At 30.5% G+C, this 26,838-nt stretch overlaps 1 protein-coding gene across 1 annotated transcript; it reads left to right on the top strand.

Annotated features, from left to right (window-relative positions):
* Positions 1–2,671: 2,671 nt before the first annotated feature.
* Positions 2,672–6,190, top strand: LOC149909123 (uncharacterized). Its single transcript, XM_090120235.1, has 8 exons — positions 2,672–2,691; positions 3,142–3,394; positions 3,613–3,723; positions 3,923–4,341; positions 4,527–4,629; positions 4,949–5,044; positions 5,617–5,772; positions 6,128–6,190. Exons 1-8 carry the CDS (start codon positions 2,672–2,674, stop codon positions 6,188–6,190), a joined length of 1,221 nt encoding a protein of 406 aa, XP_089976361.1.
* The last annotated feature ends 20,648 nt before the right edge of the window (positions 6,191–26,838 follow it).

The following is a 26,838-nucleotide window of genomic DNA, read 5'->3' as shown; positions in this document are numbered from 1 at the left end:
TTTTGTATTCGACTACAACGAATAGTGGAATACAAGAAATCAATATTTCTCAAATTTAAAACTGAACTCATTTCACAATTTTAGAACAGGTTAATTCGTATGTATGCAGTTTTAAATCGACATTAGAAGCTTTTCCTCAAGATGGTGATATCGGCACTCAGGAACTCCCTGGACGTGTTATAACGCCCAGGCCACAGTATTACAAATTTTTCCTAAAATAGAGCAACGAATGTATTTTCGCATAGCAACGGAGGGGAACTCGCGGGGGGTCAAGTGACGCGTTACGCGGGCCACTTACCACAAACATGCTTAGTTTGTGGTACTAAGCGCGAAAGAAAGTCATCGTGTTTTTAGTAAAGTTACTATGTTAACTAACGTAATTTAATACTTAAGTACATATTCTATAATGGTGTGCTCAAACTGTTAATCTACATTTAATTTAGATTATATTTTGATACTAAGTAATGTAGAATTTAAATCACATTCATTCATGTTTTCTTCAGATTTTAAGATTTTCTTATCAGAGTGTTCAATTTTAATGTAAGTAGTTAAATTTTATAAGAGACAATAATTAAGAACATTCAAAAATAAAGTGTCACGTATTTTTTTTAAACGACGAATGACGAAAAACGACCTAATCGCGGACGAAGTCGCGGGCAACAGCTAGTTATTATATAAAGTTCCGTATAGATATATTTTTTGGCTAAAGTTTTATATACAAATTTAAGGAGAAAGAGGAATATATACAAAATATGATCTTCATTACTTTGTTCTAAATCCCTTTAAAATAATGAATATCTGATTATTAAGAACAACTTTGTCGTCAAAATCAGTTCAGTATGTATCAGACGGGTAGGAATGACTTCATGTGTGAATTGTATCAAAAAATGATCACAAACTTTTATTCCAATTAATGTGCACTAAAATCAAAATAATATTTTACGATTAAGCATTAAAACAGTAAGCTATTAACAAGCACAAAGCTTTTAATTTCCTCTAATCACTAATAGATAATAACCCATAAGCCCTGTTTCCCAACAAAATATCCAATTTTATTAGAGTTGATTGGTAAACAAAGGCATACTGTAATCAACTAGGTTTGTATTCCAATTGCTTGGACGTCCGACTTTGTGATCAAGTTAATTTGATTGAAAGTGTCCACTGTTCGAAGAGAGAATTAAGAAGTTTTGCGTCATGATTGTTTTTGTATTTAAGCGAACATGAGAAAAGCATGTTTGTTTATAGTATGATATGCATTTAGTAAAATAATGGGAAATAGAAGTAAATCTTAAACAATAAGAAAATGTTATACGCTGTTCCTAGAGACATTTAAAACTGAAGGATTTGAAGAAAATTGACCCAACGTATCGCAACGGTAAAGGTTCGAATCCCGCTTTACGATATTTTCTCTATTCTTTAAATTTATCAAATATTAATATTTTATTATGAGTAAAACTCTTAATTTATATTCTCAGTATTAAGCAAATATACCTACCCAGTACAAAGTAACCATGCTAGTGGTGTTATACAGGATGCAAATTAGTAGGTGTAAAGACTAAGTCTGTGTTAAGTCCTGTAAATGTGTGTGTATCCTTGTGGATTATACGGCTGATGGATTTTACACCAGACCCGAATCGATATTCTTTACGAGCATGTATATTATGTTCAGACTTTCATACACGCCTCGTTGAGATATTTTTATGAGGTTCTATGCTGGTCGCTGAAGTTCTAATTCAAGACCTCTTATGCACATGTGTAAGATTATATCAGAATGTTTGGAGTTTTCTCGTCACTTATTTGTTTAAACTTTGTGTTAAATGTGTAGTTAAAAGTAGCTAGCTAGCTAGCTCCCATTAAATAATTACAATGAAATAATTGTTTTATTACAGAAAAAGGGAAAATTTTGAGATTTAAATGTAGAGACGCTCTATAGCTATCTTATTATCAACGGCAACTGAAACTATTTCTAGATTGCAAACTTATATCTTAGTATTACAATTTTCTTATTATAAATTTGTAACAAGAAGAATATAAAAAACTGAGATTTTTTGGGATAATCTTCACGTAGTGTTGAGGTTTCATACTTACTAGACAGGTAAGTAGGGTACCAAACTTTTGCTGACTATTATCTAGGATTTATTTTCTAAGCTTTGTTTTTTGTACAGAAGCTCCTGTATATAATATTTATTTTAGCATTAAACAACTGCATAAAAGGATAATGTTATAATAGAAATAATTTTAAATGACTATTTTTTTTTTGCGAACGAATCTTTCCGGGAAATTACTTATTCAATAAAAAATATTATTAATACTTTACTTTTTTTGAGAGTGGTTACATTTATGTACCTCTTTATGTGCCTCTTTATGTGCCTCTTTTTGGGTGCATTGCAGTTAAATATTATTCCGAATTAAATAATATCTACAATGATAAATTATTGAGACAAAAAATTACAAAATGCGTAATAGTATTTTATCTTTTTTATATTTTTTATTAACATACTTAAATATAAGTTTCTTCTCTATCGTTGTTTTGTACAACACACCCATTTGTTTCGATCCCTGACGAGCCCGCAATTTTTGAATACCGCAGTAAAAGTTATCGTAAAGAGTAATGGATACTTTAGAATGTTACGGTTCTGTCATAACTGTTGCTATTTACCTATTGGACGTCATGGCGGAAGAATATTATTTGTAAGATATCGATTTATCTTTGCTTTAAATATTATTTAATAATAAAATAGGTGATGGACAGTCATAAGATTTCGTTTAAATTATTATTAAAACAATAGTTTACTATTGTTAACAACAATATGATCCAAATTACCTAGTACTTTAAAATAGAAAAAGATAACTCACACCATATTAGCAGTCATAATAATTATAATAACATTATAGAATTAATAAATAGTAATTCTTTTATTATTGTAAATGCAAAACTTTACCTGCTTTTTTCACTTTATCTCATTGTAAACTATGTGTATTCGGAAAGATTGTCAAAGTTGTGCTCAAACTTGGATAAGCGAAAAATATGTTGTACAAGTACTCATGTTTAGCAATGCTCTTACGGCGTAAGACGCATCCCGCCTCGTGATTGATTTTTTTCTATTCTTTAAAAATGTATAATGCTCTTACACTTTTCAGGCAAGAACCCCGTAAGCAGAGATTCTACAAAATTCTTGCAACAGTTATGCATTACTTGGCCCTTGGGGATAAATCGTGGTGGGGGTACAGTAAACCAAATAAGTTTTTTGTATTCCATAACTATATTGTACTGTCATTTTCTCCTGCGTTATTATTTACGCAACTTATGTATCTGTATGTCAATTTTAATGATCTTACATTTGATACGCTTGGCATTATATTGTCGATTGTTCCTGTGGCGTGTTTGGCAAATGTGAGTATGATTTTGTTAAATAATTTATTAAAACTAACTAATAACCACAATGACTAGTAACATTGGTTTGTTGTAGTTTCTGATTTAAGTATCAGATAACAGACGTTTTTACTATAAAACGTAGTAATAAAATCTCCTATGATAGTAGGATTGAAGGTGATTAGCACAATCATTTAAGATTTTAATAATAATTATTGACACACATATCATTTTTTTAGGTCAATGTCTATTCAGCAAGATTAACATCTTATAAAACAATAATGAAGGAATTTATGTCCAAGATTCACCTCATCAATGAATATAAAAATAATGATCAATTTATCAAAAAGGTATCTTATGACCCACTACTTTTAGGTTCTCTATTTTCTACAAATATTTACAATAGCTACAAAGTTTTTTTAATGGAAAAAAATATCGCATTTTATATTATATTAGCCGATAATATTCGTTAATATTCCATGTTCCTATATAAAAAACAAGTCGTAAGTTCATCGATAAATAATTACAAAATACCATCCATATTTCCAGAAAGTAATCGAAGTAGAACGCGTCACACGCTGGACGGCGTACTACCTCATGTTTTTCTTTTCCATGAACTGGGTCGCCTGGATCTGGATTCCCATCGTCAACAACATTAATAACAAGGACCTCATACAAAATCGCACCATGAGACTACAAACCTGCGTATATATGTGGTTTCCCTTCGACTACGGTTTCAATTACAGGAATTGGCTCTGCGTGCACAGCATTAATATTTACGTTGATGCTTGCGGTGTGACTGTGATGATGATATTCCATATCATTAACTATACGTTCATGTTTCACTTGATTGGTCACATCCAAATCTTGAAATACAAACTCGAAACGGAGTTTAATGAGCGTTTAAGTGACAGGGAAGCTAAAGATAAACTTGTGTCGGTTATAAAGCATCACGCTTTTATCACACGGTATTTTAATTATTTAATTTTTCAAATTATTAGTGCTTATTTCTTTCATGAGCTTGAAATATAAAAGGGAAAAACCAAGGTCATCTTACTATAATTTCACAAAGTAAATAAGTTAGAACCTACAAAATTGTGCAGATTTTGCTCCTGGTATAAAATGTTTTTATGATTTTTTTTCCTTTTTTCAGAATATTTAGCAATGTACAATCTGCGTTTGGAATAAATGTAACCACAAATTATTTACATAATTTAGTTGGTGATAGCCTCATCATGTACCAGATAATGTATGGGGTAAGCATACTCGTTTAGGATCTGTCTAATTTAAATTATATGATAAAAATATATTACGAATTTTCGAAAATCCTTTAAATTTTCTTAATAATTTGAAGGATATAAGAAATAATTGAAAAATAACGCATCCAATATATAATAAAAGAATAAAAAAAAAATGTTAATATTTTTTTTTAACTAATAAATAAATTAACTAACAAACATTTTTGAATGGACATTTTCTTGGTTAAATTTGTAAATCTAAGCCTGAAGGGTTGGAGAAAAGAGAAATATTAAAATATTCTCAGAACATAATATTATAAATAACTGTATTTTATAGGGAAAACAGAACATAATTCTGTACATGGTAATGGTTACTGTGTACATCGGAAATTTGATAATGATGTCTTTTGTGCTCGAAGAAATGAGGAGACAGGTATAGTTCTAAAATAATACATTCAAAAAGCCTTTCTGTTTAGAAATTCATATCTTAATATTAAATTCTTTACTTCGTGACATAAAAGAAATGAGATTTTGTATTCAAATGACATACTTATACTTAAAAATAATTTATTCTAAGAAATGTCACTTTCTTCTCGATTCTAGATCTTCTCGTGTATTTCATTTATTTTCAGTCAATTGTTAAGAGCTTTTTAAATTGCCTAACTTTGTCACGGTTCTTAGAATACTTTTAAGTAATGTCGCTTTTAATAATCGTAAATGAAAGATGAAAGACGAGGCACAGCTATGAGTTTTTCTATTCATGCAATACAACACTACATTGCTTTTTATTTTAATAGTCTACTTGATTATCTATGCTACTATATTCCTTATTTTTAATTACTTCAAAAATTGCATATTACAATAAATTTAAGCGAAGAAACTCTATGCCCCTCAAGTAGACTAATAGGATTCTAATATTGCTTAAATTAATTAAATTTTAAACATTTTTATATGTGCATCAAATATAATTAAATTAATTCTTCAAGAAATAATGCCTTTTTTCAGACTGAAGATCTCGCTGATGTCGTATACAGTATACCTTGGGAAAATATGTCTGTATGGAATCAAAAAACGTTCATACTTCTGTTACAAAGAGTTCAACCAGCTTTAGAGTTTGTGGCTATGGGCGGCCTTAGAGCTGGTGTGAGACCAATGATATCGGTAAAAATGCAATTAATATCGAAGTATAGATTGTAATTTAAATGTTTAAAAAGCCTGTACCCCTAAATTATATTTTAACAGTCTTCAGTTGTTATATCACTGCTATTTCTTTGTCAATTATGTCATACAACGCTTTTACTATTCGCGTATAAACTGATGGGTTTTACAATATAATATGTAATTTAAATTTTAGACAGTATGGGCGAAAAGTTACTATATTACTGTTTTTATAGAAATGTGTCTTTAAATCGGACTTTAAATTACCTTAATGTGAATGCTACCTATGTGGTTTAAAAAGTGCTTTTAAAATGTCACACGTTAGAATTAATTTGGACTAACTGTTACTTTGTTACAGATAATAAAAACTACGTTCTCATATTATGTAATGTTGGAGACGAGCATGGCTGGCAAATCGTAAAACAGCTTCGGGCGCTTAATAAAATTAACATTTTAAACATTTTTTGAAGAATTTCTAGTTTATTACAATATGTGCACAATGTCTTAGATTAAATAATTTGAATAGTAAAATTGTTATAAGATTTAATATAACATTCATTCATACAAAAAATAGTGAATGTATCTCTATTTTTACATGCCTTAAATACGCATTTATAGTACGTATCATAGAAAACAATTGACACCATGTATTTATGATTGCGTAACTAGTACTGTTTTAATAAAATAAATAATTGCTGCATCTATTTGTTTCTAAATAAATGTCTTCGTTCTTACTAACTACAATAATGGTTGCAAAATTGAAGTCTACTGTGGTTTTACTTTGTATTCATTCCCTTTATACTGTTATAATAATTACATTTTCATAAATTTAAATGTAGACATAAAAATATATCTGAAACGTCCGTCTCGAAAACTTACACTGTAGCCTCAACTAAATAAAATTCTCGTTATAAACTTACATATAAAATAATAACCCGTCGTAAAAATGTTAAGCGACATAAATTAGTGAAAAACGTACCATATCTCACAAGGAATTTTAAATGTATGAGAATAAAAACTGCAGAAACTTGTGATGCATTTTATATGAGGACTTTGTGTGTGAAATGCTTGGAAACACAATTTTTTACAGTGACAAGATCAATCAAATGGGGTTATTTAAATATATAATAAGGTTTTGTACTGTACCTAAGTACTAATTGATGAACCTACTGACCAATTTTGTTTACAATACCTAAGAGATCGAACCTTCAATCTCTCATGAAATAAGAAAAAGAGTAATTTTCAAATAATAAAATTTGAATATTTATTTCAAAATAATGTAATGATTTAAATAAAAAATAATATTATCGATTTGAGGTTTATATTTTCAGTAATAAGTTCCATGTTCAGTAAATCTAGCAACATATTTCTCCATTTCCCCATTAAAACTATCTTGCCGTCACACTAAAATATGAAATGAAAATATGTTTAAAAATTCGTGTAACTTATTTTCGCCGTTTTCCGCTCTATTCTTCTCTTAAATTGCTATACACATTGAGAATGAATTGCAAGAATACAGTGAGTATTTTAAGCATTAAAAACCTAGTGAATAGTATTTAACAATAACAAAGGATAACGGGAAATGTTATGAATGTATTTAAATTTTTAAACGGACATTATACAGCGAGGTCAGTGGATTTAAATCTTCCTATTGTATAAGAGTTAGACTTGCAATTTCATGCTCTTTATCAACACAAAAGTTTTGAACAAAAGTCGTTTTGTTTAACAGGGTATTATTAACCATTTTGGCTTTTGCCTGCGTTATTTTATGTAGCAGTGAATAATTTAGGATACCTTTACGTACAATTTGTTCAACACCCACTTCTGCTAAGAATTATGTTGCGTACATTTACAAGAATTATGTACGCAATTAACTTTTAACAAATAAGTAAGAACACAATGTGTTTAACGTTGCACATTTTTCTCATAAATTTATAGGAATCAGAACTGTTTACGAATTACTTTAATTCATACCTATCACAGATCACTTACAAGTTTCTTTGTTGATTAAGAATAATTTATAATTTAGAGAGATAAGGATATATTTTCCTTTCAAAAAACAGCACTCGAAAAATAGTACATCAATAATTCTTCTTTTAGTAATCTTATTCATAGAAACAAAATAAAATAAGGCTCTATCATATATACCGTTAGTGTAGCATAGGTATCCTAAAGGTTCATGCATACTTATCATCTTAATTATAGCTCTGTACTGTACCAATAACCAAGCTGATAATTATAACAGTAAACAGCAATCACAAATACAATGTGTCACATCTAATCGCAAGGGATCAAATACATCGGAAGCAAAGCTTGACTCAGATCGATTCAAGAACCAACAAATAGTTTCCAAAGCAAATGTTACGTTAAAGTGTAGCATGTGCATTCTGTAATGTGATTGGTTATTTTACGGAGTGATTTTTTTTAAGGAATGTTTTGGGAAAGAAGGCGTAGGACATAAGACAAGAAGTTTTCTTGGTTTTTAAAAAGAGAGCTTCTTTTTTCTTTTGAAAATATTAATAAATAATATAACTTTAAACAAATGATAATAATCATAATTGAACCCAACTTCTAAATAATATAATCTCACATTTATTTCAACTGAAATAACAGTGCAAATTCATAAATTAAATATACATACTAATATGTTGATTAAATTAAATTAAATATACAACTAAATACGCTTATCAATGGTCCGAGGTTTTGACAAGGAAATTACGTTACGTTCACCAATAAACATCCTATATCCTCGAATATTTATAAAGTTATTATCTTATTATACAATATAAACAAGAAACGCATTATGCATATAATTATAGTCAATAAATTAAGCGGCTTAGCCCGCCATGTTGTAGATAAAGATCTAAATGGGTTAACTAGTGACGGCGATTATTGAATTGGGCTAATCTACGATACCGTCTGAGCTATTGTAATGGCATCTAATTAAGTGGATGCAATGCGATGTCAGCGTGTTGCAAATTATGAGATCTGGATTGCGGATTTATGGTTGTAAGCGGAGATTCGAGATTATGTGTACTTTATGATTCCTTGGTAGATATGATTAGATTTGCTTGTGTACGGTCACGGAATTCCTGTTTTCGACTTCTGAATACAACTAACTATCTCTTGGAGTAAATAAATATTTTTGGGGGAGATAAAGGAAAAATGGTTTGATTGAAAAGGCGGCTCGCTGGTGACATCGCTGGTGACCGGTGGTACTTACTTAAATTCTTGACGGAGGTCTTTGTCCAGCAGTCAACGTCCCACGGCTGTAACGACTTCATCGCTCATAAACAGATATCCACCTAGAAAACCTTGCCAATTTTGATCAATTAGATTAAGCTATTAATCAATCATCTGAATACTTATATTAATAACGAAGATTAAAACTTTAACAAAAATGTGAAAAATTTTTACAAGAAATAAAATAAATTCGAATAAAATTTTCTTTGAATTAGAAAAGTTATTTAATATTAATTATCTTTCTAATATAGACATAAATACAGCGTTTATTTTATTAATTTGCATTTAAGTTGGCCATAAAACTTTAAAGTCTAATCAAATTCAACTTAAGAACCTCGATGCTTATAAAATAAATTTACAAAAGATTTTAAAATCGCTTTCTCGAATTCACTCGAACTTAACCTTTAACTAGTTGAAGAGAGGTATTGTAGATCCCACAATTATATTTTTTGACTATCTATAGTTTTTACCTAGGTATATAATTTATAATATGTATCTATAAAAGGTTTGACATTTATTCATTTTCAATCGATATTCCCAGAAAGACAGAAGTTTCTATTTATATCGTATTTTTTTAACTCTTACTCTCTATACACGATTCATTTTGACTTGTCTGATTTATAATCTGTTTACTATGAAGAAGGCCATTCTTTTTAAGAATGGCTATTAACATACATAAATCTTGTTTGGGTCCTTTCAGACCCTACTCGCTAATGTACGTTTCAAGAACAGTGTCTGTGTTTCAAGGTTAAAATGAAGCTTAACATTAACGACCGAAGTCTGCGAAATGTTAATTTTTGGTTATTACATTTTAGGGATTCGGTTCGGAGGCACACAAACATTTCAAGACTTGTAGAGCGATGAACCTTGAAATCTTTATATTGTTGTATGTTTACTTTTATTTAAATTGAGCAAAATTATAATATTGTATATCTACCTAGTAACAATACTTATAGAAATGTTTAATATCAAATATTAAAAATTTAACTTAATAATAAGGTATTGTGATAAAGTATTGTAAATTTAAAAAAAATAGCAATATATTTAAATTATTATTACAAAATATGACAAAGTAAAGAAGATGTATTACTCCAATTAATATTCACCAGACTTTACAACTCAAAGCAATCATTAACTATTCAATAATAATCAGTAAAAAAGGGTTATTCCAGAACTGGATTAGCAATTATTATTATTCCACGATGTCCATCTGAAATTATTTATGACTAATATTATGACTGACCAGTTGGCTTGGTTAGGGCAAATATTTGTGTGATGAACATAATAATTATGTTTGCACTGTGTCTGGGTGTCAATTATCTATATAAGTATTTATTTAAAATTATATATTATATATGTATGTCTATCAACCATCTGGTTTCCATAACATCAGTGAAAGCTTAGTATGGGATCAGATGTACCGTGTGCGAAAATTGTACTGAAATATTTATTCATTTATATTTTATAATATTGAAATCCGACAGAGTTTGTTTGTTGACAAGCTGTTAATACACTCTAATTATAATATTTGAGTATTCAATATAAACGTAATTAACATAAATGTGCTTAAATTTTAATGTGGATACATTTTATTTACTCAGTGCCCAACCGATGTATGAAATAAATAAACAATGCTTATTTTGGTACTGTTTATATTCCGCTTATTATGAAATTAGCGGCTTTTTATATGAGAATGAATATTGAATAGATTTATAAGTATGGGAAAGCCATTGAGTAGAATACTTTGATCAGTTTCTATAATAGATACTATGTTGAATATTAAAATTATGTGACTAAAGACACATAAAAGCTAGAGCTCGCAAATGTATTAACTGAGAGTGATTTTTAAATAGAATATAATACCGCCCATTAAAAAACATGCTGAAAAGAGAAGTAGTCCTATAAAGTTCCGAAGAAATCAAAACGTTGTTAAAGTTTTGTTTGCTTTCTGTATTTCATTGTTGTAAGTAGGTTCAGATGTTGGGTGAAACGTCGATGTCAATTTATACCTTTTCTTATTCTAGATTTTTCTTGTTTCTTGCGTCTTCAAGGTTTCATATGTTTTTTTCTAAGAACAATGTCGTTTTGATTTTGTATATACGAGAAGAACGATATCACGAAAAGTCGATGTTAATGTTGTGGAAGCAGCTAATGATACGCGAAATAAAGTTCTCAAGTTTCATAAATTGTACGAAAGCCGTATTTAAAGTTTAAAATGTTTGTTTATTGGTGAAGCATGAATAATGAAGTTTTTAAATGTGACTTTTATTTTTATTTATTTGTATTTATGAACGATTCACTACATTATATTTTTCCTGGGTTCATAAAAAAAGGACAAATTTTACGAGCTACTACGTGAATAATAAACATAATACACTAAGGTAAATACAAAATAAAACAAATTATGCTACTTTTATGTTTTATATATGAGGCTATCAAGTTAAACGGACGGGGAGTACTAACAATGATTTATGCCTACTAATATTAATGCATAAACCCGGAATCCTGAAATACATACATTGTATATCAACACAAACTATATCTTATAACTAACATTTGCGAGAGTAGTGCCCGCGATAATTATAAAATACTTGTGTAACGTGGATAACACAGAGCTACAGCTAGAATATGAGCATTCTTTTGTCATCTTTGAATGAAAACGAAAACTCGTATTGATAAAAAGCTAGAGCTAGAACACAAGAACACGCAAGAGCGCTCTAAGTACTTACTCTAGCGCCGTTTACATCGAGCATCCTTATAACATAGAATCTTTTCGAAAGCTCTAAGAACAACGAAAGAATGCTCTACGCCTGCTCACACTTAAAGATCACGATATTATGCCCTATTTCTGGCTCTAGCTCTGTTTCCGATTGATGTAAATCCACCCTTACGGGTAATCGTTCACCAGTGACGTGACCAGTGCGTCAGATGGACCAATTAACTACGCTTTATACTTTCAAAACAATGTTGGGAATTCTCAAACTTTTCCTCCAGTTTTTGGATATTATTCTCTTGACGGTTGTATGAAGGACACCCGTTTTGTTCAGGAAAAATGTTCCGAGGGAATTCATTATTACAAATCCGAACAAAACTTTTTACATGTTAAGTATTTAGTACGAAGTTTTCGGGTGATATTTAAAAGTATTCGGTAGGCAGGAATTATGTATCGAGTCTTGGGGATATTATTTTTAGGAAGTTTTTTTTTAAATATGTAGATACTCGAACTCGACTCGAACTCAAATATTTATTTATTAAATTTAAGAAGTTAGACGTGGTTCTGAATCGCTTTTATACAGAGATTCATCATCACCACTACAAAGTAATTTTTACAGAGTAGAGTCGGCAAGAACAACATCTTAAATAACAATATTTTACAAACTTAAATTTACTCATTAACAAACACTTTTTATTTATGAAAAATAAGTTTTTTTAAGAATTAAGATTGATTAAGATAAACCGATTTTTTTTTACTAAAAAAAAGGATATACAATAATGTAATATAACTAATAATACAGTATTAAAAGTCATAATAAAATAATAATTCAAAATCATAATCAATTATATAAATTAAAAAATCTTATTAATATTTTTAAAATTCTATGATTAAAATCGTTGACCACAGTAAACCAGAGTGGCTATTGCAATCGTTCGCAGAGCTAACTTTAGAGTGGTCCATAAAGTTCTCTGAAAGCAAAGTGTCACTTAGTTTAAAAGAATTTTGAACGAAATCTTAAATCTAAAACAAGAAGTCATATTAAAAGCCAGTATTTTAGTTTAGTTTTATAAAAGTTTAAAATTTCTTTCATATATTTTCATATTTAATCGGTGATTCGGATACAAAAATTATGTTTTTATGAAATAAGAAAATGTATATAAAAACAATATCTTCTTTTTATTTTATACTAGCTTTCCGCCCGCGGCTTCGCCCGCGTTTTCAGAGAAAAATCCGTTCCCGTAGGATTTCCGGGATAAAACCTATCCTATGTCCTTTCTCGGGTATCAAAATATATCTATACCAAATTTCATGCAAATTGGTTCAGTAGTTCAAGCGTGATTGAGTAACAGACAGACAGACAGAGTTACTTTCGCATTTATAATATTAGTATGGATAAGTTATTTGATGTTAGAATATTTTAAAAAGTTGAGCCCGATTTCAAAACATTTATAATGCAGACAGTAAAAATATATATGTATAGAGTTCAAAAACAACAAACATATTGCGTAGCAAAGAGAAGTCATAATCGCATATTTATCCTACATGTAGATTAGGCAAATAATAAACAATGCTGTAACACACATGATCTAAGAAGTTTCACAAAAACATTACAGTATCGAGACAAGTTATGGGTTATAAAGCTTATTCAAGTGTTACTTGTAACTTTGTAAGGTTAAAACGACCTTACTTTACATTCATTTTTAGTGTTCCGTACCCAAGGGGTAAAACGGGACCCTATTACTAAGCCTCTGCTGTCTGTCTTTCTGTCTCCAGGCTGTACCTCATAAACCGTGATAGCTAGAAAGCTGTAATTTTCATAAATTATGTATTTCTATTGCCGATATAACAACAAATACTAAAAATTAAAAAAAATATATTAAGGGGGGTGTACATAGTACGGAACCCTTCGTGCGCGAGTCCGACTCGCACTTGGCCGGTATACTCCTTTGTTTGAATATTTAGACAGAGTTATTGCAAGTGTGCCTCATGATTATGTTCAACCATAAACCCGAGATAAATTTTATTACGGGAAAGTTGATATGCTTATGACAGTCCGTTAAATTTATTTGGGCAGACATCCTTGTGGTTTCGTAGATGCAAGTTAATGATTAACTCTGTTTATGTAGGTTTACTTCTATCGACTTAAGCAAATATTCCTTGCTTACCATGATGAAAAAATGCAAGCATTACTTTTGATCTTCGTTTAACCCACAGAAATTGTAGTCAAGTTCATAATTATATAATTTTGAATGTGATTGAATCATAAACTTTATTGAACCTTTTTTTTATAGTGGGGAAATCTTCCAAAGATACCCACGGCCCCGGCCCGGGGGAAGGAGCCGTGGGTTATGTCGGATTCTTACCAACTAAAACCCCACTGTGTTCCGTCGAGCCGCTTTAATGATGGGGCTGCGGGTATTTGTTAGAATTCTTCCGCGACCCCCTCGGCGGCAGCCCATCTCCAGGCCAGGCGCAAGCCAAGAATAGGAAAGGTGGTTGGCCTGCTCTTCCCTCCCGTTGGCGGCATGAGCGGAATACGTCTCAAGTCGCCTCACCGCACCGGACGATGGATTACATTCCCCGTTCCACACTTCCACCGCCCGGCGAAAACTTTATTGAACCTGAAATAACAGCATTATCATAAGCTTAATAATGTTGAGTATTAATGCTCCAGCTATTCAAGTAATATTTCCATTCAGCAAACACAAACATTGATAATAAACTACTATTAAACAAATCACTCAAAACCAAGATATATATTATATAAGATAAAATATTTACATAACGATACAGTGAAAGAAAACCAAAGGTTAAACCGCTTTACAACTCCACTCAAAAGGGTTTCGTTTATTTGAATAAATCGCTCTTCGCTTCGTTGAGAGTATTTGTTCACACTGAGGAAACCACTTAGGCGCGAAAGCTTGCTACTTAAATTGTGGTCATGACATTAGCGCTTATTCCTCTCAAGTTCTAATGAACCTGAATATGCCTATCCATTTGCACCCTCTGAGAACTCTTTAATCTGCTTCAGTCCGTCATATTTACGAGGAAACTGAATTTGTGTTGAAATATGCCTTTAAAATTACGAAGCTTTTATTTCAGTTCTTCGGCCAGGCGACCGCCTCCTTGGTACGCATGTCATCGCGTGAGTGGGTTTGATTCTCGGTGTAGACAAAGAAAAAAAATGTTTCGGTCTAGTAGGACACAGAAGGCTGATCACCTACTTATATTTAATGAAAATCAATCAGTGAAATAGATGTATGCAAAATACATCTACCCCTTACCCCACTAGGGGACCTGGGACTTCACTTCTTTCAGTCCTTAGTAAATTAAGGCGATGTGTCTATTTACCAATGGTTAAAAAGTATAAAAGTATTGGTAGTATGTAAATATCGCGCATAAAATAAGTGCTAATAGAATATTATACTGACCTCATTAAACCCAAACTTTTTACACCCTTTCATTATTAGCTTAGCAAACCCAACTTTATAGTCGAGTCATTTATTTTAATGACACATGTTAAAGTATATTTAATATCACGAACTCAAACTTAAACTCAATTATTCATTTTACTAGCAACACTTGAACCAGAACGTAATGGCAAAATTAGAAAGCAGTTTTTAATGAAAGATGTACGCAAATTTTCAGGTTTACTTTTCTTTATGTTAGAGAAAACCAAAATTATACCTTTCTTTCTTAAGCCCCAAAGAGAATTGTAAACTGTACATTGTTTTAAAGAAAAAAGTTTTAAAAAATGTATTATTAAATACCTAATAAGCTTCATTATGAAATAATTGCAGGCAGGCTGGTTATTTATACAGAATCCTTAAATTATGGTTGGTACCTTAAGAATTTTTCCTCCGGAGGCCACATGCATGAGTATTTCCCACTATTAAAAAGGTTCCTTTAGAATTTTCTAAGAAAAGAAAATGCGTACGAAATAGGAATTTATGGCACGATGGAAACGTTTCATGGAAAACATTACGTAATAAATTAGGACGAAAAAAGTGCCTTTCTTACTACGGTAAAATGTAACTACACATGAGGATGTTTAATTATTTGCCTTGGTTAAAGGAACGGAACAAGATAATTAACTACCTCTAATTTAGGAAAGTGAGACTCTCTTATGTAATATTATGACTATTTTTATGTCGCACAAAGAGTAAAATTTCAAGGTCGCGTCATGGCAATACTGTCACGTCATAGAGTAAGGCGATGATTTTGGTAATTTTGAATCTTGCCAAAGAAGTTTCACTTCTGACACGTGTGTTCGGCACACACGTCCTTTTTTTAATTAACCTTAATGAAAAAGATGTATTCAATAATATAATTTAAAGCTTAATTTGATAAACATTGAATATTCATGAATTTATTTCAGAAAACAACAAACTTTCTAATTAATATAAAAATAAATTCTACGTACATGTACGTAATATAATATTCAACTAACAAAGTTCCCTTTGAGAGCAAGCTCATGTCATTTCTGTTTTCTCGTCCACATTATGTAAAATCGCAAAGGTTTCAAGAACAGGCTACAAAGCGATGGAAACTAAACCTGGCTTTGATGTAGAGGTGATACAGTTTCCAATTTACGCATAATCTTTGTGACATTATTTTTTAAACTAGTGTGATATGAAATAAGTTATTTTTAAGTAAGATAATATTATGTAAAATATACAAAACTTTTGTACGTAATTTTTTAGAGCTTTATAGTCTCCATTTTTTATATCTTGGATTATTTATGGGTATCATTTAAGCTATCACCAATTTAATTAGTTTTGTGTTTCTTAAATAATAGGGTATGTCCTCAAAATCTACTGATCTGTCACCAAAATGTAGTCACCAAACAATGCAAAATCAGTTCCACAATAAATCACCTAAAATCCTGAGATATAAGGTCTAGTACCAAATAAATGTTTTTGTATGTATTATAATAGGTGTGTCCTAATAAGTATTTAAGCAAACTTTAAAGAGATCACCAATAAATCATATTATGTTACTAGAAACCAAAAGATTCTGCTACTTCACTAGACTCCCAAGGTTCTAAATTTCCACTGGTAGTATAAATTATATTTAAATAAAATTTTTAGCAGAGTAGTAAATAAAACAATTAATGTCAAAATAATAAATATTTATTGTTGAAAATAATTACCACTGAACAATCAGCGCTGGTTTAAAATAGCTGGCTTATGGCTAGCAGAATAGTAGATAAAACACTTCATTAAAGTTAAAATAATCAATTTTTAGAGCGCGCCAATTTGTCTCCGCCCCTTTGATCATTTTTTCATTAAAATTATAAATTGATGTATTAAATTGGTAACGAATACTATTAATTTAATATCTGAACGAAATAAAATGTAACTACTGTATTGGTGCCAAAATATCAAATAAAAAGGAGTCGCAGTCAGGGATCGATAATCGATTAATCGAATCGATATTTGGTGACAGATCTACCATTCTGAGCACAGAGCTATTATTTAAGTAACAAAACTGTTATTATAAGAACGAAGTTTATATTCATGTAATGCAATATAATTTTATTGGTTATCGATCTCTTATTTTACACATATTATGATATTTTACACCAGGTATGAATTATCAAATTAATACACATTAATTTGATAATTCATACCTGGGAACAATTTTTGTTTATCTGAGAACGAAAATATTTCGTGGTGATAGATCTATTTATTAGGTGATACAACTTGATGACAAATATAAATTTTGGTGATAGAAAATATAGTTCCCATTTTTTATCATATAACGTATTCTTTATTCAGATATCAGGCGATGAAAGCCAGGGGCTGTATAAGTATGTACTACATTCTTAATTTTAAAAGTGCGAAAGCAATGTGAGAAAATATATTTGTCTTTCTTTCACGTCGCAATTTCATTATAGGTATGATTTTATTGTCTGGAGAGGCTTGAGAGTGGTAGACTACTTTTTACCACATTGAAACATCTCATTCCCTGCATATTAATTTTCTTTGGTGGGGGAGCCACAAGAGAAAAGCTAAGTGAAGATAAGCAAAGTGCCTTTATGAATACGACGGTAGCAAAATATTATCTAATTTCTTGGCTAGGTGAAAATTATGCACGCCTAGACGAGCGTGAACTGGTTAATTACAAGTGATAGTGTTCACGGTTGAACTAATCTTTCGCGACTCCATTTCTATGTTAATTTCCTCATGTATCATAGACCTATGAGTACGTAGTGACCGTAGTAACTTACTAATTTATAATATATACAAAATATTGGTGGTAAGTATTGAGACATGTGTGTGATAATATACGAGCTATTGTATTTGAACTGGAACTAAAATTTCTTAGTATTCTTTGAATTAAAAGTGTAAACGAAATCTTATTGGTTCGGTTTGATATCCAATTTATACTAATCGGGTAAGTATTTTACCAGTTATATTATTTTATATATTATATTGTCCCAGTTTATTCGTCTTTTTAAATTATATTGATTTAATAACCACCACTGTTCTGCTGTTTATTATCCCTAACAAAGAAAAATAGGTACTACAAGCTACGAAATATGTAGAGTAATCATACAATTTCAATTTGATACATTAATTTAGTTTGAATTGGTCATTGTAACGAAGTAATAATAAACGTAAGCCAACGAAGTAATAATTAAAATTACAAAACACATCAAAATAAATTTCATTAACAGCTTATTCTTTAACATTATCCAAGACAAAATTTGCCAACGTCAAATGATTTTTAAATGATAAACTAATGTGAGAACTCTTGTGAAACTCACATCAAGCTTCAACTTGTCAATTCGCAACAGAGTGAAAATGGGATAAAAAGTTTCCACCGGAACATTTAGGGAAAACGACTTTTATGTACTTTCCTGGTGGAATCCGAGTAAATTTAACAATTAACTAAAAGGTGTCTTACACAATACGGTTAAAACTTCTTCGTTCATTGTGCAAGTTTAAGCGACTTTTGTGTAAAGATAATGTAAATAAAGAAAAAATCGTTTAAGGGTTTGGTAATACTGCTTATTACATTTTACCTTATATTTAACATCTACCAGGGAATGATGGAACTGAGATAAAAGTAACATATGTAATTTGAGCAATAAACTAATTGAAAACTAAATTCCATACAAATATGTTAAGACACTTTTTACAAAGTTTTTTCGGATTTACGTTCGAATAATAATAGGATTAGGACAATAGAAGATATTCAGTGAACCTATGTAGGTATATCCTCATTTGTTGCCGTAAACAAATTATTTCCCGTTAATGTGCTCAATGTAGACTAGTGATATAATATATTGTTGGATTATCTCGAATACTTTGGATATAAAAGTTTCTAGTTTCATATTATCGACATCTAGTATTAGAATAACGATTTGTTTGTCCAATGTTTGTTTAAAATGAATAGGCCAACAATAGTTGAAAAAAAATCACCAGCAAAAAAACTACATTATTCCTGAGTGAAATCGGCTGTATTTTATTGAGCTGCTAGTGGTGTATGTATTTGCAATAAGTAAGAAATGTTCCCAATCTGTAATCATTAAAGAACCTGTTTAATGTTTATTCCACATAAATATATGCTAGAGAGTAAAGACAATTGTTTTGTTGCCTTGGAAAGTGTGAATGAGCTAGAATATAGAAATTGAATGAGCTATATATAGAATTAGTATGGGTTTCTTGGCGGGATATGAAGGCAGAGATTCCTACCTTTACATCCATTGTACCTAACGAGCTGGCGTGGTGTAAAATATACTAGAATGGATCATTACCTGCTAAGTTAGTTCAGGTAATGTGCACCTGACCTAATTTAAGCTTGGACTACAATGTACAGAATTAAAATTATGTTCTATAATATCCATTATTATATAAGAAACGAAGATCGTATTTAATTTAAAAAGATGTTTTTTTATGATGATGATAATATTAGTAATTCCACTCCCATTCGTCGTATAATACGTTTTTATTAATAATCTTTTATATTCCGTTTTCTTTTGACATTACCGAATCTAATAAAAAGTGATATTATCTAGACACAAAAGACGATGACAGAAAATAAATTAATTTTTCCACCACATTATTCATAGCGTCTAGTTCTGAGTGAGTTATATCCTTGTGACAATTTTAATAATGTCGTTAGGCAGAGACGTTGGCGACATCTTTGAAAACAATTCATATAGCTAACGGGCCGTTTATTTGATTCCTTGATAACATAAAAGATGTTTCGGTAATATTTATATTACCTACACAAAATATGAATTTATTATACTATCGCTAATACATTTTAATGCTAGGTAGATTAGGTATAAATATTTCACAAAACATGTGCCTAATTATTAAACTCAGTCCCTTAGACTAGTCACAGTAACAGAAAGACAGCCAAACAGATAATTATGATTCATCAGACAGACACTTATTTTTTAGATATGTAAAATACAAACATAACAGAAGCATTCTATGTAGTTTAAAATATTACAACGCGAGTTAATTTTACCCAGTTGAATAATATAACAACTAGGTACGTAAGATATGAAAGTTAATTATGCGACATAAATTGAAAACTTTTGAGGAACGTGTTCACTGTTCACTCTAACAGCTAACTGTCAACGAAGTCGAGTGCCTCTTGTTACAATATGGTATTTTCTTTTCTCACCTGGCATAAATAGTTAAATACATTGTGTTTCATAATATTCAGAATATTATATATTTCAAATAATAGAGAAAGTTTTGTAAAACTTATGTTTAGTTCACACAAATTTTTTCCAATGAAATGAAATGAAATGAAATGATTTATTTGTATGAATTGTGGTTACAAAGCAAAGTTATAATAAATTTCACGTCCGCACAATTCGCCAACAATTGGCATACAAATATTTTAATTTTATAATTTAAACTAATTCACGTAAGTTATTATTTAAGCAATATATTATGATATATGATTAGTTGAAATTAAAATATATTTCGATGCAAGTCGAATTGATATTAATAGCCTTTACCTTTTACTTATGTGTATAACAGGTAATCTATATAAAAGTGTAGGTGGAGGTATGTTTATGTTGTCATTACTGGAGCTTTTTATTTCTAACCGTAGTCATGCAAACCAAGGAAAATATCAACATCTAGGATATATCTTAAGAATATCTGTGTCAATTTAAGAACAGTAGACGACAATTTATTCTAATGATTATGTAAGACAATACTTCTGCTCCAGTTCAGACAGTTCTGCAAACTAACTAACTAACCGAATCTTTGTGAACACTTCAACAAAATCGTCACGAATAACATTTGTGACAAAGTTTCAAGCAGAATAATGTATATTGTTAACCGACTTTTAAGGTGAAATGGATGTCTAGACTTGCTCATATGATTTATACATCTTCTTTATTCAATGTTTACATAATATAAAGTATTTTAGATTTCTGCAACAAAATAAAATAGGTAACTCTTGAAATCGACGTCTGTCACAACCATATTTGTTGTGTTGGGTTGGATTGTTGTTATTTATTTTGGAACTATAGTTATGTGCATTTCAAAAACTCGCTGGCGGTTTTGATATTAACAAGTCATTTAAACATTTATTCATACGATACAGTTACACGTTTTCTGAGTTTTATGATGTAATTCATGGTTTTATTATGATCTTGGTTCTTCAGCTAAACATTTCAAATAAAAAATTAAAATTTTATAATGTCTTCTGAATAAAAAGAACATAACATTAAGTGTGCTTATCATTCAGTGTCATAATTAAATAAACTGGTGGTTTATACTGAATAGCAATTTAGAAAATAATCATAAAAACGCATCTGGAAATTACAGCATTCTGTAAAAGAAATGAACTATCTTTTTTAAACAGTAAAACCTCCAGCAAATTATAGTTGAAATGCAAAATACCTTTACCTTAATCTTTTACAGTCGGGTCGCAGTCAACTTCCTATCCCGGTTTGACCCAGTTTTAAAAATGTCCGGAGAGACGTCAACACTATTTAGTACTTAGAAGTTTGTATGAAAATTCTCGCTGACACTTTCAAAGCGTAGGAGTTAATGTTATTTATAAATATGGGACTAATTAATGCAGTTAAGTACACTGGTAAACTATGGCACTTTGGATTTTATGTAACTACGCTGTTCACTAGAAGTTACATGTTAGTTTTATCTTTCATGTTAAATATAAATTTCAACTCATTTTAAATAAAAAGCTTGAAACGAGAATGATTAAATATTCCAGGAAAAACATAGCACTTTTCATTGCTGGGTATTTTTTATATTTTTTCACTGGGTCAGGAGCCGCCAGCGGTCATGCATTAAAACTTAACATCATTTTTCACTGCATGGTTGCAGAGCATAATAAATCATAATTACATTACGCCCGTAACATCCATAACACGCGGCAAACGTGGCCACATTTCAACCAAAATGACCGCTGAATGCCGAACCTCCAATTCCTTTAATGTTTTTAAAATCTCGTTTCATCTGGTGAGTTGTGGTAGTAAGCCACATTTAATTACACGCTAGGTACACTTTGGTCGTGTGCCAAAACCATTCCGTACCTGCCCTGTCGTTGCAAAGGCCCACTTAGTTAATGTGAAGTCACGTGCTCTCTTTACAGCAGGTGTGACTAGAAATTAGAATGAGCTGGAATGTTCTAGAAGCATCATAACAAGCGCTTTGGTATTCCACGCGGAAATCTTCAGATTCGGGATATCACGTCTGCTGTTAGGCTAACAGTTAGCTTAGACTAGGCTATTAGCAAAAAGTAGGTTATCTGGTTCAAGCAAGCGTATACTCGTTATAGAGAAACTAACCTTGTTATTATTCTACTGGTAATATAAAACGTTTACCAACCACGCTCTGTCCCAAAGCCTAAATATTGTGTGCTTGTATCTTGTTCAAGATATAAAGTTACAAGACCAATTAGATTTGCCTTAGATGAAATATATAAAGACTCTCTCATCTCTTGTTTTCATAACATTTTACCACTTCGACAATTTTTATGTACCTTAATATTGGAAACATTAACATTCTACTATTATCAAATAAAACTTTTATAAATTTGCTACATTTACATCACCAATAAATTTTTCGAAACTTCATAGGCTTAAAAATTTGTCACAGCTCTGCAAGCAAAGCTACTATAGAAAAAGAAAGAAATAGAGTTCAGCCTTCAGTCACCCGACCCGATGACACATGCTTTGTAAATTCCCCTGCAGAGTGTGACCTAATTTGTGCCTGATCGTCTGTAAAAACATTATATGATAAACAATAATATTCTATGTGTATTTTGGTCACTAGTTTGATAATAAATAAGCTCAAATCATAGACTGAACTGTTAAAATATAATACTGTTTTCTGGAATATTGTATACAAGATTTAATATCAATAAGCATTTAATTTTTATATACTCCAAAATCTAGAGATAGGGATAGATCACTTATATATTCTAGATTTTTTTTTTATATATTTCGTTAACAAAACATTATTGAGTATCACAAACTTCGATCACCTCAAGACAACGTAAATCCTCGCCTACGTAATATAATTAAACCCAAAGTAATCTTTACTAAGCGGCACCTAATTTATACGAAACTAAATATCCGAGCTCATTAACGAACCTGAAAATTATATCCGTTGTTTACATGAAAATTCCCGCCTTTCCGACTGCATTTCTGGGGCCATTTTATTAATTTTCCTATTAACCGCTCGGCAACGGAGTCCTTCCAAATTAACGTAACTTGTTACAGTTTTCTATTAAAATAAAATACTTATAACAAACAAAGGCCTAGAGACTTAGAGAGTCAAGTTATAGTATATATTTTATTAATTTTGATTTGTGATTGTAATAGTTCCATTCACTGTCATTGTTACGCACCTTCATACTATTAAGTAAGTAAGTAATCGTTTTCTTTTCACCAATATAGATTAATGACGTATTAAGTTTATTTATAAACAGCACCTACAAACTATAATTTAATACAAAAACTATTCCCTATAATAGAGTTATCGAATCAAAAAAAAAAATGTACATACATTATTTTAGGTGGGCAACTATCTAGTTTTATGACGATATCGGCGTGATGAAAAATTGTGATGTTACTGACAATTTATGGCCAATGTAGGTATTGAAATATTATAACAATAAAAACAACGTACGTTAGCTTATCGAAAAAAGGAAGAATATCTCTATTACTTTCATTTCAGATTTATTTGCGGAGTTTAAATTTTGATAGCTAAATTAAATAAATATTATGAATGAAATGCTGAACAAATGTTTATTAAGGTCGTTACATCTTTGTCTTTTTGACATACCACTTCAATTAATTAAAATTAAAATAATAGAGTTTCAATTACATACATATTTTAATTTCAGTAGGTATTTGTCTAAACTGTCTCTAAACAGATGTCATAAAAAAATACGATTTTTATAATGTTAAAGACGTCCTATATTAGTTAAAAATATAAAAAAGTTTAACTATGAGATTCTTTGACAGAAGGTACTAGAGTTTTTAAAAGTTAAAACTAGCCAAATGAAATAAAACCTATTCAAATTTTATTACAAGTAGATAGTTAAATCTATTCTTTTTAACTACTGCTAGACCATACAAGACTAAGAATGTTTTAAAAAGAAACTAAGAATAATTAAAACATTGGTCTGAAGTAGTTGATCCCTCAGAGACGCTTCTATAAAGACGGGCGTTAAGATCAAAGGGAAATAAAATAAATTTCACCTCACCTAGGGACGAAGTTTAATCAAAAAGACAGACTAAGTTAATATAGCACTTTATAGTTTTGTTTGTTAGGTTCTTGTTTGTCTGATCTTATTTATTACATAAAACTTGTGTGTTACATGTTTCAAGATTTAATGTAACTTTAAGAAGTAGTTATCAGATAATGCGTAGGGGTCTATAATGAGTGTCTATCTCTTGGTCTATCTCAATCTATATTTGTTAATTGTTCCATGCGCTAATAATGTCAATAACTTTACCTCAAAATCCATTATGTTTATCGGGGAAAGATAAGAGTTTTTGTATTGCATCAAAAACAAAAACTACTCAACCGGTTCTGAAAATTATTTCACTAATAAAAAAACATATACTTTCCAGTGACATAAACTATTATTACTTTACTGTACTTTTCAAGACATTATTCAAGTTTTTATCTCAGTATAAAGCAAACGAAGCCATAGCAAGCTACTAGTTCATTATAAAGAGCTGATGGATTTTTCGTTGAAATATTTTATTTTTGCCTACAGATACCACATTTCATGTCAAGGGTGCACAAATGAAGTTATCACTAATGAGGTCGGATTGCAAGTGCTATCACATCATATGCACATTATCCGCAATCGAAGCACTATCTTCTCATGAAAGTATGGAATTCGCAAACATTTTTTATATCATTTATATATCTACTAGCTTTCCGCCCGCGGCTTCGCACGCATTTTCAAAGATAAACCCGCATAGTTCCCGTTGCCGTGGGATTTCCGGGATAAAACCTATCCTATGTGTTAATCCAAGTTACCCTATATATGTGTGCTAAATTTCATTGTAATCGGTTCAGTAGTTTTTACGTGAAAGAGTAACAAACATCCATACATCCATACATCCATACATCCATACATCCATACAAACTTTCACATTTACATATAATATTAATAGGATTAACGTATACGTTTAAAGTTTGAGATGATATAAAATCTTAGTAATCTCGGGATTCCAAAAATTCTGTGTTTATGTTTATTATTCGGTTACTTTATAATTTGTGTCCTCAATACGAATTTTACCGAAATGGAAATGCGGAAAATAAATAATATTTGAGCTTATTGTTTTAATAAATTTCAACAACCAATGAGTCGAATTTACATTTCCATAACCCTCATAACTTCACACTATTTTGGACAATAATAACTTCACATTTCCGATGCAATATAATTTTATATTGAGTCGCATTAACCATTGTGTATTATTATGTACTGAAAATCTAATTATATCATTAATAAACGAAAAAATATAAATCATTTTGTGATAGAACATTGAACAGCTAACAGCTCACTTTTTAGTACAAACCAATTTCAAGACCTATTGTTTGCCGAAAACGAATCATTTTACTAATTACGTCAGCTCAATCAACGCTAAATACGTTCCAAGCACTAACTGTATCTTAGCCAATATCGAGCACAGTTATCGTAAAAGCTCAGCATATTACTAGAACAATATTCCGGTCATTGAATAGATAGGAAATGTTATAGCCTGCACCACAATCACGTTGCTACACAGTATTAAAGCGCTTTAGGGTTTGTTACGAGAGCTCCTAGTTCATAAGTAGCTTGCTATGGGATTGGTTAAAGCGGATAATTAGCGCTTTTGATATTATGGACGGGGCAAAAATTGTATGGATTATTGCGTTGTTTCTGTGAATTGAGAACAGAAGTAGGGATGGATAGAAATATTGCTGTTATATAAAGCAGTGTATTAAAATTATGTATTTTAATAAACAATTTCCTTTTGCATGGCGGTCTGAAATAAAATGTTGTTTTATATTTCAACAATAATTCATTGGTTACAATTATTGTATAAACCTACTCTATCAATATTTTTGTCAATTGAATAGGTATGCGGTGCAGAAAGATGGTTTTTTAGGTATATATTGTATACGTTAAAACTACATTTAATTTCATTAATTTGGATTGCTTAACACGAGACCGTCATTCAAACAAAAATATGTTTTGAACTATGCGTTTTGAACGTGCGCCAAGACTGCGATTAGCCCAATTTACAGGACTTTCGTGAATATATGATAAAGTTTGTTATGAACAATTTTAAATGTAACATATTAGAATAACACTAGGTGCTTTAAAATGCTGTAAAATTTATTTGGCCAAATATTGGATTCGGAAAAATTTCTGTGTCCCAGTCATAATTCATAAATCTCTGCAAATATGGTATCGTTTTTATGTTTTTACTATAAACACACAAACAGCGTTTCATTTGCAAGTTCTATACTTTAAATTGAACTGCAATGTTTTAAACATCTACTTGATATACTAATTACAGAATGCTAACAGCGCGTCAAAGTTTACAGGCAAATAAGTTTATGAGAACTAATTCTAGGAAAGAACTCTTT

The sequence above is a fragment of the Colias eurytheme genome, chromosome 4 (genome assembly GCF_061535395.1).
Source record: "Colias eurytheme isolate Ceu_HAF_F1 chromosome 4, ilColEury1 Martin Lab GWU primary, whole genome shotgun sequence".
Taxonomy (NCBI): Eukaryota; Metazoa; Arthropoda; class Insecta; order Lepidoptera; family Pieridae; genus Colias; species Colias eurytheme.
Note: the sequence above shows the minus strand (reverse complement) of the source record. Positions and strands in the feature narration are given on the sequence as shown.